At 47.0% G+C, this 14,792-nt stretch overlaps 2 protein-coding genes across 2 annotated transcripts in view; one reads left to right on the top strand and one right to left on the bottom strand.

Annotated features, from left to right (window-relative positions):
• The window catches only part of LOC119433202 (inaD-like protein), a 239,423-nt gene that overhangs the window by 90,399 nt on the left and 134,232 nt on the right, over positions 1-14,792 (top strand). The gene's annotated exons all lie outside the window — the stretch shown is intronic.
• The window catches only part of LOC119432727 (MAM and LDL-receptor class A domain-containing protein 1), a 45,211-nt gene continuing 32,488 nt past the window's right edge, over positions 2,070-14,792 (bottom strand). Inside the window, exon 11 of the mRNA XM_049658374.1 lies at positions 2,070-2,227. Within this exon, the coding sequence (XP_049514331.1) occupies positions 2,070-2,227 (158 nt within the window). The remainder of the gene's footprint in view (positions 2,228-14,792) is intronic.

The following is a 14,792-nucleotide window of genomic DNA, read 5'->3' on the forward strand; positions in this document are numbered from 1 at the left end:
GGCTTGCGGCCGGCTTCTCGCTCGGGATGTCACTGCTCATTCCTATCTAAATCTAGTCTAAATAGGGTTTTGCCGTAGGAAGCTTTTCTCTCGAACTTACGCACTAGTTGTCACTGAAAACTAGGTCAGTGTTTTTTTAGCAGGCTGGACAAGCATTCAGCAGGCAGCCAATATTATTGAGGTTAGAAACCAGCACTGTGCTTTATGCGGTTCTCGAACGGTACATGTGATGAATCCTTTCGGGCCTCTTTGAACGTGTCTGTCACGCAAGTCATGAGATAGAGGTGAGTAGACAGCTCTTGTGGATGTTTTTTTTTTTTTTCACTCTCCGAAGATTCATTGGTAAGTCGAAAGAAGACAGGAAAGCCGATAATCACAGTGGTTGTCCATGGTATAGCATCTTAAACTAACTGATTCCGATCGGAGTCATATCAACGTCACTCGGTTGCGCGCCAATTCTCTGACGCGCCAATTCTCGTACGTTTTACAACTAGAACTAACGTTGGAAGTGTTAGCGCCACAACTCACAAACCTAGGGGCGGATATGGAACATCCTTTCTGCCGCAAGCATCAGGAGCACGTGATCTTTTGGGGTGATGGCAACTTGTCAATAAACCCACATATGCTACCTGAAGACATCAATGTTGCCGGATTCGAGCCCTCGTTATGTAATGAACGAGAAGAAAGGGAATCGAGGGGCCCGATGTTTATTAATCATATCATAAGAAGCCAACAAACAATGACACCAAGAACAACATAGGGGAAATTACTTGTACTTACTAATTGAATTAAAGAAATGATAAATTAATGGAAATGAAAACGGATGAAAAAAAAAACTGTCCGCAGGCGGGGAACGAACCCACGTCTTCGCATTACGCAATAGTGGGCCCTTGACGTGACTGTAAATCCAGCTTTCAGGCCATTCAGGCACTTACTTGAGTTTTTAAATTAAAAAGTATGAGCCTGGACTCTATAGATAGCGATTAGACTTACCCGTTATGCTTTTTTCTTTCCTCTTCTCTCCATCGTCATCGTCGTCACTCATACCGTTCCTCTTTCCTTCCCCCTTCCCCCATCGCAGAGTAGCCGGCTAGCGGAATCTACCTCTGGCCGACATTAGTGACGTGGCGCAGTCCCCATAGAAATAAAAAATCAAGAAGAGGGCCGACAGATGGAGTAGCACACTGCGGTTTAGAAGTTACACCAACAGGGATAAAGTGTCTCAGAAAGGCTGGCCTACGTTTCGATAGGCGGATCTATCTTCCGAATATTGTAAAACGACGACAGTCCGCACATGAAAGGTGTGCGAGTGCGCAGTGCTATCTCAAAACATCACCAAAAGAAGGAGGTGAACGTGCTCGCGACGGGCTTCCGCGGTGGCAGAAATAAAACAACGCGATGAGCAAGAGGCCCAACGAAGGAATGGCGCGGCAGATGCAATCGCTCGGCTCGCCAGCTGACGGCATGTTGTCTGGGTCGCGCGGCGTCAGCAGTTAAAATATGGTCGGCGTCGCTAAGACTTGTGAGATTCGAAGGAGGAGCGCCGCAGGGTGGTCGCAGAAACGTCGAGCGTTGTTTTAGCGAATGTGCCGAGAGTTTTATCTCGTCCGTGAATATATTACCGCTTTTTTTGGGGGAAAACGGGGATTCCCCGGAGAGGTGTGCGACAGCCCTGGTAGCGACATGTTGTGACGCGGAGAGCACGCAAAGCTAATAGTGCAGTGAGCTACTGTATTCTACTTAAATGCTGCTGTAAAGCGTAGTAGTGATGCAGTCGGTAACGCGAAGTCATTTTATGATTTTTCTTTCCGCGAGAAAAAACTGCAACACAAAAATGTTTCGAACGCTTTGCTATTGGGCAAAGCCTCCCTAGATGTCGCTACTAACCTTGCTGTTGCCATCCACGGCGACGGTAAGCTGGTAATCCGTAAACGGTAAGAAGTTGACGGATAAGCTAAAAACAACGACATAACACCATCGATGACGGCAGCGGTTGTCTTTACTCAGGCTCCCGTCGAACGCGGTGTCGCTGCAGTAGCAGATCTTCCAAAAAGTGCGAGAGATGAGAGCTACGACCAAGACCGACAGCTCTGGGCGGTCCAGCAGGTCCTCGGGGCGCTCGAAAGGCAGGCACCCAGCGAGCCGGCAACGGCGAGCGGAGACCCGCGCCGAGTAACGGCAACCTCGTAGACGAGGTAGGCCCTCGTCGAGGCGCGCGAGCGCCCAACTGCAGGCACAGATAAAGTTTGCTCCAATCCAATCGAATCCAATTCAATCTTGGCAACACTTACATCACGGACAGCCAGCATGAAAACCGTCAACTGAAGCGAATAACTAATGATTGGAGCAAGGGGACGCGAAGGTTTGAGGATTGTGTTTGGGAAGCCCTTGCGAGTCTCTCGGTAAACATTTACGGCTTGCTTGTTGGCGATGAACAAGGAACTAGTAAGAGTTCATTATCTTTCGCACCTTCTACCTTCTTGTCTGTTCAGTGAGTTCAATGTCGGCCTTGATTGACGTAACCTGATCAGAAAAATGTTTACCGAACTCGTGACTTTCGAGCCGTAAAATTGATGGCTTACAGCATAATTATAATGGGAATTGGCACGGGGACCTGTCATGATGTGCCAGGATAGTTAACGTCCTGAAGACGGGCGACAACGTGACCAGAGAGTCTATATGCGTAGGTTAGGGCCTACATAAGACAAATGGGCTGATGGTGATGAATAATCAACAATAAGGATCAGCCTGGACTCCGTCTGCCTGTGGTTAAGCCATCGAAGTTCACAAGAACAAACGTATTCGCTGCGGCGCGTGCGTTATTAACTCTGAACAAGCAGGGCGAGTTGTAAGGTACTTTCTCGACGTGAGACTGAACTACAGTCACGGCCGTACTTTGTATGGTTATCTCAGAAGTCTATTTTAACAGACGCAAGCTCGATTGAATTACCCGTTTGTAGTTCAGTGAGACAAAAATAGAGATGTGTTAATTCATTTAGAAATAATAAATAAAGAACTTGTAGAGCCCGTAACTGCTACGTCCAAGAGAAACAGAAGTTGCATAAGGAAAACGCAGGGTGGTTAACCAGGCTGAGCCCGTTTGCCTACCCTACCTTAGGGAAAGGGGAGTCATATATGAGGAGAAAGAGAGTTCAAAGCATGCCGAAAGTCCGATATGACCACTGAGTTTTCCACAGGAGACCGCGCAAATATGCATTAAGTTTCTGGATATAGAAATTATGGGGCATTGTAAACATTAGTAAACGTTGCCTTGCGCTCAAAAGATGATTTTGATGACTTTGGTATAGTTTCATGTTAGAAACTTCGTCAACGATGAAACAGAAAACCAAAATTTTTTCAACCGGTTGTAACAGTTTCTGGTTCGATATTTTGCATATTTGCATAAATCTCCACAGTTACTCTCCGGTTTGTACGAAATGGACCTTTAGTTTAGGTTCTCCATAACATGTCATTACCGCGATCACAATGCAACCACAAACTTTGGAAAGGTGTTCGCGCATTAAATTTCGCGCAGCGAACTTCATGTTCTCGAGGTGATCAATCATCAGACTTCAAATCGAATTCTAAAGAAAGAAATGGTTTCGCGGTTTTTGCTCTGTTGCTGCTTACCAAGGTAATCGCTCGAGTGGCTGCAGTATTTGGTAACGTGACTCCTCCGCTTCGGCCATAATGCCTTGTGAGAAGCTAAATCGCGCTAAATATGCAGGAACGGATTCTTATTAAAAATGCAAAACGTGCGTATTTGAATAAACCGCGCCATGCTCACGTTTTTCTTATCCTCGATCACCCTTGAATATGTTTAGCGGGGCACACCGAAGGACACCAGGCTTAAGGCACGGAGGAAAAAAAAAATGAATGAAGCGTTCACCTCGGAGTGACGTAATAGACTTCCGCCGGCAACAAAAGTTGCCAACTTTTCCAATACCGGGAAAAGATCGATCGATTGATCGATTGATCAATCTTCCATTGCTGGAATTACGAATTACCACGTGTGTCATGAACGTCATTATGCCACGGCTGTTGGATGCTGGGTTTCACACCCGCCGCGACGACTGTGTGGCCACGGCGTTCTCTTGCAGCGCGCTAGGTTCGTGGGTTCGAATCACGGCTCCGGTGGCTGCGTTCCAATGAGGGCGCAACGCAGTAAGAAGAAAAAAGAACTAGATATTTCGTATACCCATAGTATGGAAACCGTTAAAGAACCGTAGTTGATCGAAATGTGAATCAGGTGCCCTGCACTGCAATACATTTCATAGTTTATTTATTCGTAGGTGGTATTGAATGACAAAAAGGGAAACCGAGGGGCCCGATTTTCGTTTATCACAATCAAATGACGCCAACAGACAATGAAATCAAGGACAGCATAGGGTAAATCGTTATTTCTTTAAATTGAGGTGTACAAATGATGACATAAAGGGAAAAAAATGTTGACGAAAAAACAACATGCCTCAGGTCGCAAACGAACCCGTGATACGCGTGCGATGATTTCACCAGTTTATCTACCGCGGCACAGTCCTTTCGTCCAGTTTGTTGATTTTTTTCGCCTGCGTATTTTGTCTATTCCTGAGAGTTTTAGCCAGCGCCACCGCTCAGGGCAATGGCGGCGGATGTGGAACATCCTTTCTGCCGCAGGCATCACGTAATACGAATACGTAATAAGGCCAACTAGGAGCACCAACAGTGCGTACGAAATTGCTGCAGAAATCATCGAGAACCATCGTCAAAGTAAGCAAATAGCCCCTTATGCGAACTGCAGAAATGAAATGTACACACTAGCAATACTTCCTAAGAACGATGCTGGCGTCAATAAAGGTGCTTGATGATGGGGGCACGACGGTGAAGCGAAGCACTGCATTGTGACAGCAACCAGCGCCGACAGGGAGCGCTTGGGTAACCAGAGCACAGTGGAGATCCAACGCGGTGTAGCCATAGAATAAACAACCAAGTATAGCCTCGTGCATAATACAGTAATTATACAATAAGTAATCATACAACAAAAACATTATTAATGTTGTCCGACCACAGGATTAGAACCAAGGAGTTTAAACCTCCTTGATTAGAAACACAGGAACTCTATACTGGCGGACAAAGCTTTCTGTGGCAATGAAGGGAAAGCTACGGAGGCAAAGCGCGCACAACTCAGAGCGCTTCTGAAAAGAATCCGCGTTTTAATCCACAGAAATTCAACCAATCACAGCGCAAGGCGCGCGCAGCGTGCGCCGCTGGGTTCCGTGCCGCAGCACAGATGGCGCTCGCCTCCGTGCCATGGCACGGCTGGTGCCGCGGCAGTGGCGGCGCCAGCCGTGCGGAGGAAAGGAAGGAAGCGGCAACTGGTAGCATACGAAGCAGGGAGTGACGTCCCTACACTTTCGTGTGTCAAGGAAGAAGCCGCCTAGCAACTTATTTCATTTTTGTTGTGATAGCGCTATGAGAAGGCCACGCATAGTTAGGACTCCCGAAGAGCAGCGTGAACACAATCAGCGGCGACGGGAACAGCAGCGTCATTGTGCACAACGCCGTCGTGCTCAGGCTAGGCAGGACGCAGCGGTTCCTGCCCAAAGCAAGCCACGCGCAGTTAGGACGCCTGAAGAGCAGCGCGAATACGATGCGTGACGAAAGTTAGAGCAACATCAATATGCTCAACGGCGTCGTGCTCAGGCTCGGCAGGACCCACCAGCTTCGCTGTTTGCTCAGTCTTCGCACCACTAGTGGGAAGCTGCCCCCGTTTTTAACACGAAAGTGTTTAACCCGGGTTTCACGACTGATTTGCGGCAATGGATGTAACGGATGTGATAGTCGCCATCTAGGAGCGGTGAAGCGAAGCACTGCATTGTGACAGCAACCAGCGCCGACAGGGAGCGCTTGGGTAACCAGAGCACAGTGGAGGATCCAACGCGGTGTAGCCATAGAATAAACAACCAAGTATAGCCTCGTGCATAATACAGTAATTATACAATAAGTAATCATACAACAAAAACATTATTAATGTTGTCCGACCACAGGATTAGAACCAAGGAGGTTTAAACCTCCTTGATTAGAACACAGGAACTCTATACTCGCGGACAAAGCTTTCTGTGGCAATGAAGGGAAAGCTACGGAGGCAAAGCGCGCACAACTGAGAGCGCTTCTGAAAAGAATCCCGCGTTTTAATCCACGTTGGTTTAGGCTGGGGAAGAGAAAACATAAACAGCTTATTAACAACAGTTACATAAGATAGAACACACCACTGAGTGTAAAAGTTTACTTATTTTGCGGCTTTTCCCTTCCGCGTCTGGGGAAACGTGAAACCGTCGCACGTGGAAGCTGCGTCGATTCAGCGTCTGTTCCGAGCAACCAAAAGCATGCTTTGGTTGCTCGGAACAGACCGAGCCCGTGCCCGTAGCTTTCACTTCATTGCCACAAAAAGTTGTCCGCGAGTATAGAAGAGAAGCCCAATGTTGAAACCATTACCACACGGACGAACGCCTCTACGCGCGACATAAGACTCCCTTATGAATTTCTCACGGGCGGGTAAGCTAGTGCATTGAGACGCTTGGCGCGTTTGATCTGGCCACCTTGCCAAGCTGAACCGTTGTAATTAGTAGCGATTGTGCGTGTTCGCAGCGTCTTTTGCACTTCGAAAACTATACATTGCTCGGAAATTTACGACAATGAAGGTACATGAAGCGTAGTAAACAAAGTCACAAGAACGTCTAAATCCACAAGCACGAAGGTCAGACAAATCCAGTACTTCCCATCATTCCCATGGTGGCTGAACGATTGCAACGCCAGAGTATGTGGCCCCGTGTAGGCAGTTACCGCACATGGTTTGGCCATATAGGTGTTCTCCGGTTTGGATTTCGCGTCGGATTAGCCTATGGCATCTCGTCGTTTACGGATTGCGGCTTCAACGTGCATCAGCAGTGCATAGCCTACTGCTTCGCTTGCGATGGCACCACCTAAGACAACTGCTGCGCCAACCGGCACAGAAAGGCAACCACGTCGCCGCGCGAATCTCGCTTTGCTCCGGCGAGAGACACGCCAGGCATCATGCCTTCGCGCGTTTGCGGCGCATGGTGGTGGTGAAAAACATTCGTTAAATACTTGAGCCTTATATACAACCAACGAATGGGTCGGCTCTAGATCTCGTAGGGTGGCCGTGAGCTTGTGACCCTCGGCGTCTCTCAAAGCACAGCCCACCAGCTGCTTTTGCGCAGCAGGGTCGGAGCTGGACACCGCGATCTCCCATCTCGCTAGGTCTGTTAATTGCCAATCGAATGGTGGTTGGAGCTCAGAGAAAATGTATAAAATGTGATAGAAGGATGCTCTGGGGGCACCGCATAGGGTGCATTCCGGTGAATAGAGGCCTGGGTGTATGAGAGCTAAGTGGAGGTGGGGATATGAACGGCGTACGGTATGAACTCTGCCACTGTCATATCTGTAGCTGAGCGCGTCGCAGCTCGACTGGCTGCCGTAGCCACTACGGAGCCGGACCAGAATGCACGTACATTCGCAGAAGCCACTCGCCATCCAGACGGCGCTCGCCAGTAGGACGCCGCACGCTAAGCAAACCTGCAACAGGGTCGCCGGTCCAAAAGTCGTGCGCCTTTAGCTGCAGCGGATCGTGAGTTGACGAAGCAAACATGCAACAGCTTCTGTGAAGACACGTTTCACTTTCGTGTTCTACCGATTCCTACGAAAGAGGGGTCAAACATAATTTTTTGTTAATTAGCGACTAATTACCACGTATCACCCGTCACCTCATGGTCGCCACCACTGACAGCATGTCTCGGAAGGAACCGTGCTTTTATTGCGATAGCAATTATATGGACACTCAAAAGCAGACTTCTGCCGTGGGCGTCGCCGTCGCCGTGAGGTTCCGTATGACGTCATTTGGAGAAGAAATCGTCGCCGCGCGCCGAACGCTGTATGTGCGAGTGAAAGGGCGCGAGGGGCGCGTCTTTCACGGGGAGTGAACGCACGGCGGAGAACAAACGCGCGTTCTGCGCCGTGCTCGCTTAAGGGCTGCAGAAGTAGGCGTCTCTGTTCTCCTTCACAATCACCATGTATGTAGAGCAAACGCGCCTTCTTCCGACGAGCGAGGGGCCGTGGGGGAGGGGGAGGGAAGGGAGGCGACGTTTAGCTGCAGCACGCAGTGCCTATTTATATCAGAGGCTCCGGCAACAGTCACCAACGCCGCACGCATTTTGAGCGAACGCGGGCAAAACGCCGATGGCGTCGACAACAGTTCTGCGTGTTGCCGATGCTGCTGCATGTCCAAGTTTATACAGCTGATAAAGATAATATCATTACTCCGTATAGCTCTCTACAAGTTTGCTATCGCAATTGATGCTTCGCCTTTCAAGTGAAACTGCGACAACATTTTATTTCAAAACGGCTATTTCTAAATATTACTTAGTATTCGTAGAAACTTTATGTTTACAGAAGCTGCGAGCTTTGCCATGAGAATGATGGACATAGATTTGCCTAAACGTCTTCTTTCTGATTTCAAACGGCTTTCTGAATGAGGTTACTTATCATCATCAACACAGCAATCACCAAGCAATCGAGTCCCATTTGTGATCCATTTCATTAATGTTGTGAGCGTAAATGTCAGTTTATGCGTTTTGCTTATGCGTTATAAGAAATACAGCTCAAATGACTTTAGATAAATCTGAAATGCTCCTTTGCGGCCTTTCGACGTTTAGAAATTTGAAAAATATTGAATAGCAACTTAGTCAACAGCTGCGTAAATCCTAGAACTACTACTACGGTGGTTCCGCATTATAACGTGCACAATGCGGTACCGTCCCCGACCGATGTTTTCTTTCACATTATAATCATCGAAACATACATATATGACGTTGATTAATGATTGACAGTATATACGAAGACAAACTGTGACCCACTGTACAAGAGATTAACGACCGACAAATCAAGACATTAGTAACTAAATGATGCTATGATGTGGTTGATTTGACATGCAGGAATGACCTGATATGGTAAAGACATGTGATAACAAGGTGAATGTGTCCATTGTTATGTGATCATGTAAATTATCTGTAAACAAGGTATGTATTCCGATAAATGTCCCCTTAATAGATGTTTATTTAAATACAATTAGGGTTGCTGGGGAGCAACAGTTTCCCCGGCGTAGCACGCTATGCTATCGTCCACCATTTTGTTCATGGGGTATCCTTGTGGAAACATTCTGTTTATGTTACTCGAGCGTGACCGAGATTCGGCAGGATTCAGGTCAGGTGGCTGCTTCAACTTCTGTTGTCGGCGCTACTGGAGTTTTGCGGGTGTGGGCGTAGCAGTGTGCCCCTTCTGTGTCCGTCATGCTTGTTTACGAGCGAAGCAGTGCTGACGTATTGACGCTTCCTGCTTGCGAATATTGCTCTGGCAATCGGCGATCGGAAAGGCGTTGTGAGGCTCTGATCTCGGGCGGGCTCCTCAACGTTGCAATCCGAGGAGGAGGGTAGTTGAATGTACCGGCTTTTGCGGATTATATACCGCAGACGTGCATTTGAAGTAATAATAATGATGATAATAATAATAATAATAATAATAATAATAATAATAATAATAATAATAATAATAATAATAATAATAATAATAATAATAATAATAATAATAATAATAATAATAATAATACTAACAGTGCCTCTTTAGATAGTCCGCAGCGACAAATTTCGGCTGAAAATCCGCTCTTGTTTACAAGACTGTGCGCAGGTAATGTGAAGCAAGTTTTTATATGTGATTTAGCATGGTAAAAATTTTTAGGCACAGTATGGTCTCGTTTCTTTTTTAAGCGTGCATATTATCTTGAATAGATAATATCTCACTACGCGAAACTTCAACCTATGAACATGTATAGTCCGTGGTCTCTAGATTAAAAAAAAAAAAAAAAAAAAAAACGGTACTACTAGCTTGTGGCATTTCTGCAATGTGTGGAGTTTGCGTTGGTGCCCGTGTCTGTTTTACAAAGAAGCTGTTTGCGACTAGATGATGCGGTGGACAACGTCCGTTCCACAACGTCAGCTCCAAATGTGTACGAAAATTATTTAAAGAACTATTACGGCCAGATCGCAACGAAATTCGGATCAGATAAAGGATACGTCGGGGATGATGTGCTGTGTGAGACAGTTAGGCGTCTCTGCAAATGGATACCGTTCTCCTTATAACTTCTCGGGGCTTCGTGGTTTACTGAAAATTGCGTTGACTCAGATACATCAGGCGCGCTTTTATGAAACAGCGTTGGAATAACATTTGCTGTGGGAAAGTATATTGCAGTAACTTAAAAAAGCTTAAAAACGGGTGGTGGCATGATTTTTTGTTTTGTTTTGTTTTTCATATCTCGCAAGCTTTCCTCAGTGTGCAGAAAGCGCCATGCGAGAGGTAACCTCGTGGAGGCAACTTGATTGGTTGTTTCCGCGGAAGCTCTATAGCTTTTCAAACACAAATTACGTTCTAAAGCAAATATTTAAACAAGATTGCATAACCGAACTTAATTAGCTAATGATGCACTACACAAGGAAAATAGATGCATTATTAGTAACCAAAAATGGCAGGGAAGAGTATGTCGTTGGTCACATTTACCTACGATGTACCACATTTCTTTTTTTAATGAGTGTGGTAGGCGTTACGTGAAACTCCCAGCATTTCAGCCCCACACAATTGAAAGAAGGAACGAAAAAATTCCGCACGGACAAAAGCAAGTAAAGAGACTCTGAAGAGGGAGAGGACGAGAGAGAAGTGACTAAGGAGGAAAGGTTGCACAATAACTGCGTTATGCCGGTACTAACATGTGGGGCAAAAAGTTGGAGGTCAACAAAGAAGCTTGAGAGCAAAGACAACGAAACCAATGTTGGAACGAAATATACCAGGCGTAACGTTAAGAGAGAGAGGAAGACAACGGTATGGATTGGTGAACAAACGGGAATAGCCGATATTCACGTTGACATAAAGAGAAAAAAGATCAAACTGGGCAAGACATCTAATATTGACACACGCATAAATGTTTAATGCTTTCGGTGAACCTTCTTTCACGAGCCTATTTCTGTTGAAATGTTATCGCTCAGCACCAAGACACATCTTTCTATATCGCATGTTTCTCGAATGTTATCAGTGGTTCTAACCATTGTCTGTTGTCACCGAACCTAGAGTGATCAGATTCTACGCACGGACACGACTTGTGAAGTATTTTATGGAAGACACGAGGGCCACCGGTGGTCACGCTGGAACCTTCGACGAGTCACGCATAAACGCCTGACCCGCGGATCCGATTTTCAACGATCGCCAACTGTGCTTGCTGCTATTATTATTGAATTTTGAGTGTCACTTGTTTTTGCGGGCTCTGGTATCGCCCAATAAAGGGTTAGTTTAGCGAGTCACAGTTTTTTGCTATGCATTCACCACACCGTGACAATATGTAGGGCTGATAACCGGCGGGCGGTCTATTGTAGTTTACGGAATGGGCGCCAAGTGCGGAGAAGTTCGGAGTAAGGCGGCAGACAATTACGTGGTGCGATGAAATTAGGAGAATTGCAGGCGTAAGAGGGGTGGTTATGGTCAGCTGGCGCATGATTGGGCATTGCTTAGGGAGGCCTTAGTCCTGCAGTGTACATAAATATGATGAAGTTGATTACGACGACGAGGACGACGACGATGATGATGACAATGATGAAAGAAGTGTATTAAGGAGCCTTGGCAAGCTAAGCAAGGACGCGGAAGTGAGATACGGGTGGCGAATTAAGCTTTGCCTGAAGTTCTCGCTTCTGCTTGCCGCTCATGACATCATGTTTTTGGAAGTGTCCACTCAACTCCAGTTGCTTATTGACAACGAATGACTTCATTACATTCTAAATCAACTAACACGCAACTTCCATTAATAAATCATTACTGTAGGGCGTTTACCGTCCTAAAAGCGCGCAATTGGTTATAAAGGATGCCGTAGTAGAGAGCTCTGGATTAATTTTGAACATGAATCGATAGGTTGTTTAACGTCTACCCAAAGCATGACAAACAAGTGTTTTTGCATTTTTGCATGGCCACCCCAATCGAGCCCGCGACCTCGCGCTTAGCAGCTGAGCACTACCGGCACTTGAGCCATGCAACGCGGTGCGTAAATACTCAGCTTAGCAATTTTCTAAACACTTTCCTGCGTCCGTAAAGGCCCGAAAGAAAAGAACCCTATACGTTGAAATTTGCGAGTCACATTGACGTAGTTGCGTCGAGGTTTTAGAGCGCAACTGAAGAACGAGAACGGAGGCCTTTATTTTCTCTAGTAATGTCAGTTAACCTTCCTTTTGCCGAATTAACAATAAACAGGGCTACTAAGGAATACCAGCACAGACAGACTACTAGCTCTATATTGCCATTTTAAGTTTGTAGGCAGTTCAGAGTCATCTACTGGCGCCATACAACATACCACATACCTAAATAAAGGTTGCTGGTATAAGCTCAAAAAAAAAAAAAAATGGCAGGCCTGCGCGGCACACGCAGCACAGTCACAGCGTAAGCTAGACGAGCGTTTCGACAATACTAAATAGTAGTTTGAGTGAGTGCGTCAGGAATGCGCTTGCGCGTCAGGAGTGCGCAATCAACGTGATCCCGAGCGTCCGTCGGTATGTTAAACGCCATCTAGTTAAAGCGGCAGCAAAATTTACAGTGTCTGAAAGGTTGCGTTTGACCACTGGGGTTCTTTGACTGGCGCCTAAATGTGAGTACACGAGCCTTTCTTGCATGACGCCTCTGGAGAAACGGAGCTGCCGAGGCGACCTTGAGTTTAGCAGCTGAACACCATAGCAACTAAGCTGTACCGTTGTGGGTAATGACTTTTACAAATGCGGAAATTAGTTTGCATCGTGTGCAGACCGCGTCGGGTCCAACATAAAGAAAGAAGAAAAGGAAGAAAGAAATTGAAGGGAAGGAACAGCGTGTTCGGTATACCCTTCTGATTTGTTGCCTTAAGCCTTGCATGCGCTGCTCGAGATCTGCGTTGGTGTCTTTTTCCCCCTATATATAGACTTCCGTACTCATCAATCTATGGGACGCTGGTACACGCTTCCTCGGCGACATTGGATTAGCAGCTTCCGGCATCCTATAGCAATTACGTTCCGGTTGTCATGGCTATACAGCTGGCTAATTGATATCCGGGAGGAAGCTTGGCTATTCCTTCGCTTCTGCTTACTTTGGTCTGCTGGCCTTTCGCGCTAGACCCCGCGTGCACCTAATACGAAGATCAAGCCACGTCCTTTGGGTAACGAGACAGGTTTCTCCGAATAGATTGCGCGTAGTATCTTCTTTCTGGTCAAGTCTGTGCTAATAGCGTAGTTAAGTGATTCGGTGGTTAGGTCAGTAAGAAAACAAAACGCGGCCAGTCCCTTTGATGCGCTACGAGCCAGTGTGACCTTTAACCCACATGGCGAGCTCAACGATAGTTAGAAGGTGGCGTATGAAAGCTGGCATCGATCGTACACATTTGTATAAATGGCGCGGTGGCTCGTGCCTGTGGAATTCCGAGACGACGAAGCAGTGTTTCGAAGGTTCTCTCTTGTAAACTAGAAAGTCGTCGACAAGAATGGAAGTTCGAATGTCAAACACGAGCGCTTGTGTTCATCGCTCCTTTCCCCCCAATTTTCTTTGTCTCCTTCAAAACTTGCTTTAATGTAACTGTGCGCAAATTAGCGCTAGGGATGTAAGCAGACAGTGATGATAATCAGACCATATGATGCAAGCAGACAGTGAAACCAACCACGAGATTGTAAGTGTTATTGCTAATCGAAACGTAGGACTAATAAGAAAAATTGAAAGGAGAGTGGACTACGTGACGTCACGCACCATGTGACACCTGCGGCTTAAAGGATGTTCCACGTCAGCCGCCATGGCTGCGAGTGGCGCTGGCTAACACTCCCGGGGCTAATCTTGTACAAATACATGCACAAATACCTAGGAAAATTGGCGGTAGGTTGACAGCCGCGGCATTTCAGGAAGTTGTTTGTTTTCGTCCACTTTCATTTCCACTTTCCTTATTATACCTAGGTTTCAGTTAAAAAAATTAGTCATGTTTCATGGGCTTTCTCAGGTGTCACAGTGTGTTCGCTTCATAAGGCTGTAACCAACGAAAAATTCAGCCACCGCTTCCCCTTATTCGTTTCGCTTAGTGTACACCACGTAATTGAGACGATCATTGCCGTGGTAGTTACCACCGAATTTCGCGCGACATGACGCAGCACTTCTTTCTTGGCTGTGGATCGGAATTACCCTCACACACAGACTCACCGTTTCCCAGAAACGTCCACCCACAACACGACGTAGGTAGGCGCCGGGCCCGCGCCCGTGCGATTCTCTACCGCACCGACGCGGATCGTGAAACCACCGCATTTGTGAACGCGGCCCAGTACGGCAACTCATCCACTTTCGCGATAGCAGTCGTGGACGGCAACAGAACATTACGATCATCCGCATCGGTTAAAACGACCACCAGCGCTAAAGCAGAACAGATAGCCGTAGCCGTCGCGATGGCGCAGACCCCACATTTACCCATGTCCTCACGGACTCGCGTTCCGCGATTCGGGCCTACGAAAGCGGCAACGTATCTGTAGAAGTAGCGCGTATACTACTAGCGAGCTCAAAAGAGAGCAAACGATGCCTCTCCTGGTTCTCCGCTCACATGGGGAAAGACATTCACCCGCAAAAACCCAACCTCAATGAAACGGCCCATGACCGTGCGCGAGAACTTGCCCGCCGCGACGGTCCCACGGCCCTCCGAGGGGCTGGACATTCAG

Source organism: Dermacentor silvarum, chromosome 11 (assembly GCF_013339745.2).
Source record: "Dermacentor silvarum isolate Dsil-2018 chromosome 11, BIME_Dsil_1.4, whole genome shotgun sequence".
In the NCBI taxonomy this organism is placed as follows: Eukaryota; Metazoa; Arthropoda; class Arachnida; order Ixodida; family Ixodidae; genus Dermacentor; species Dermacentor silvarum.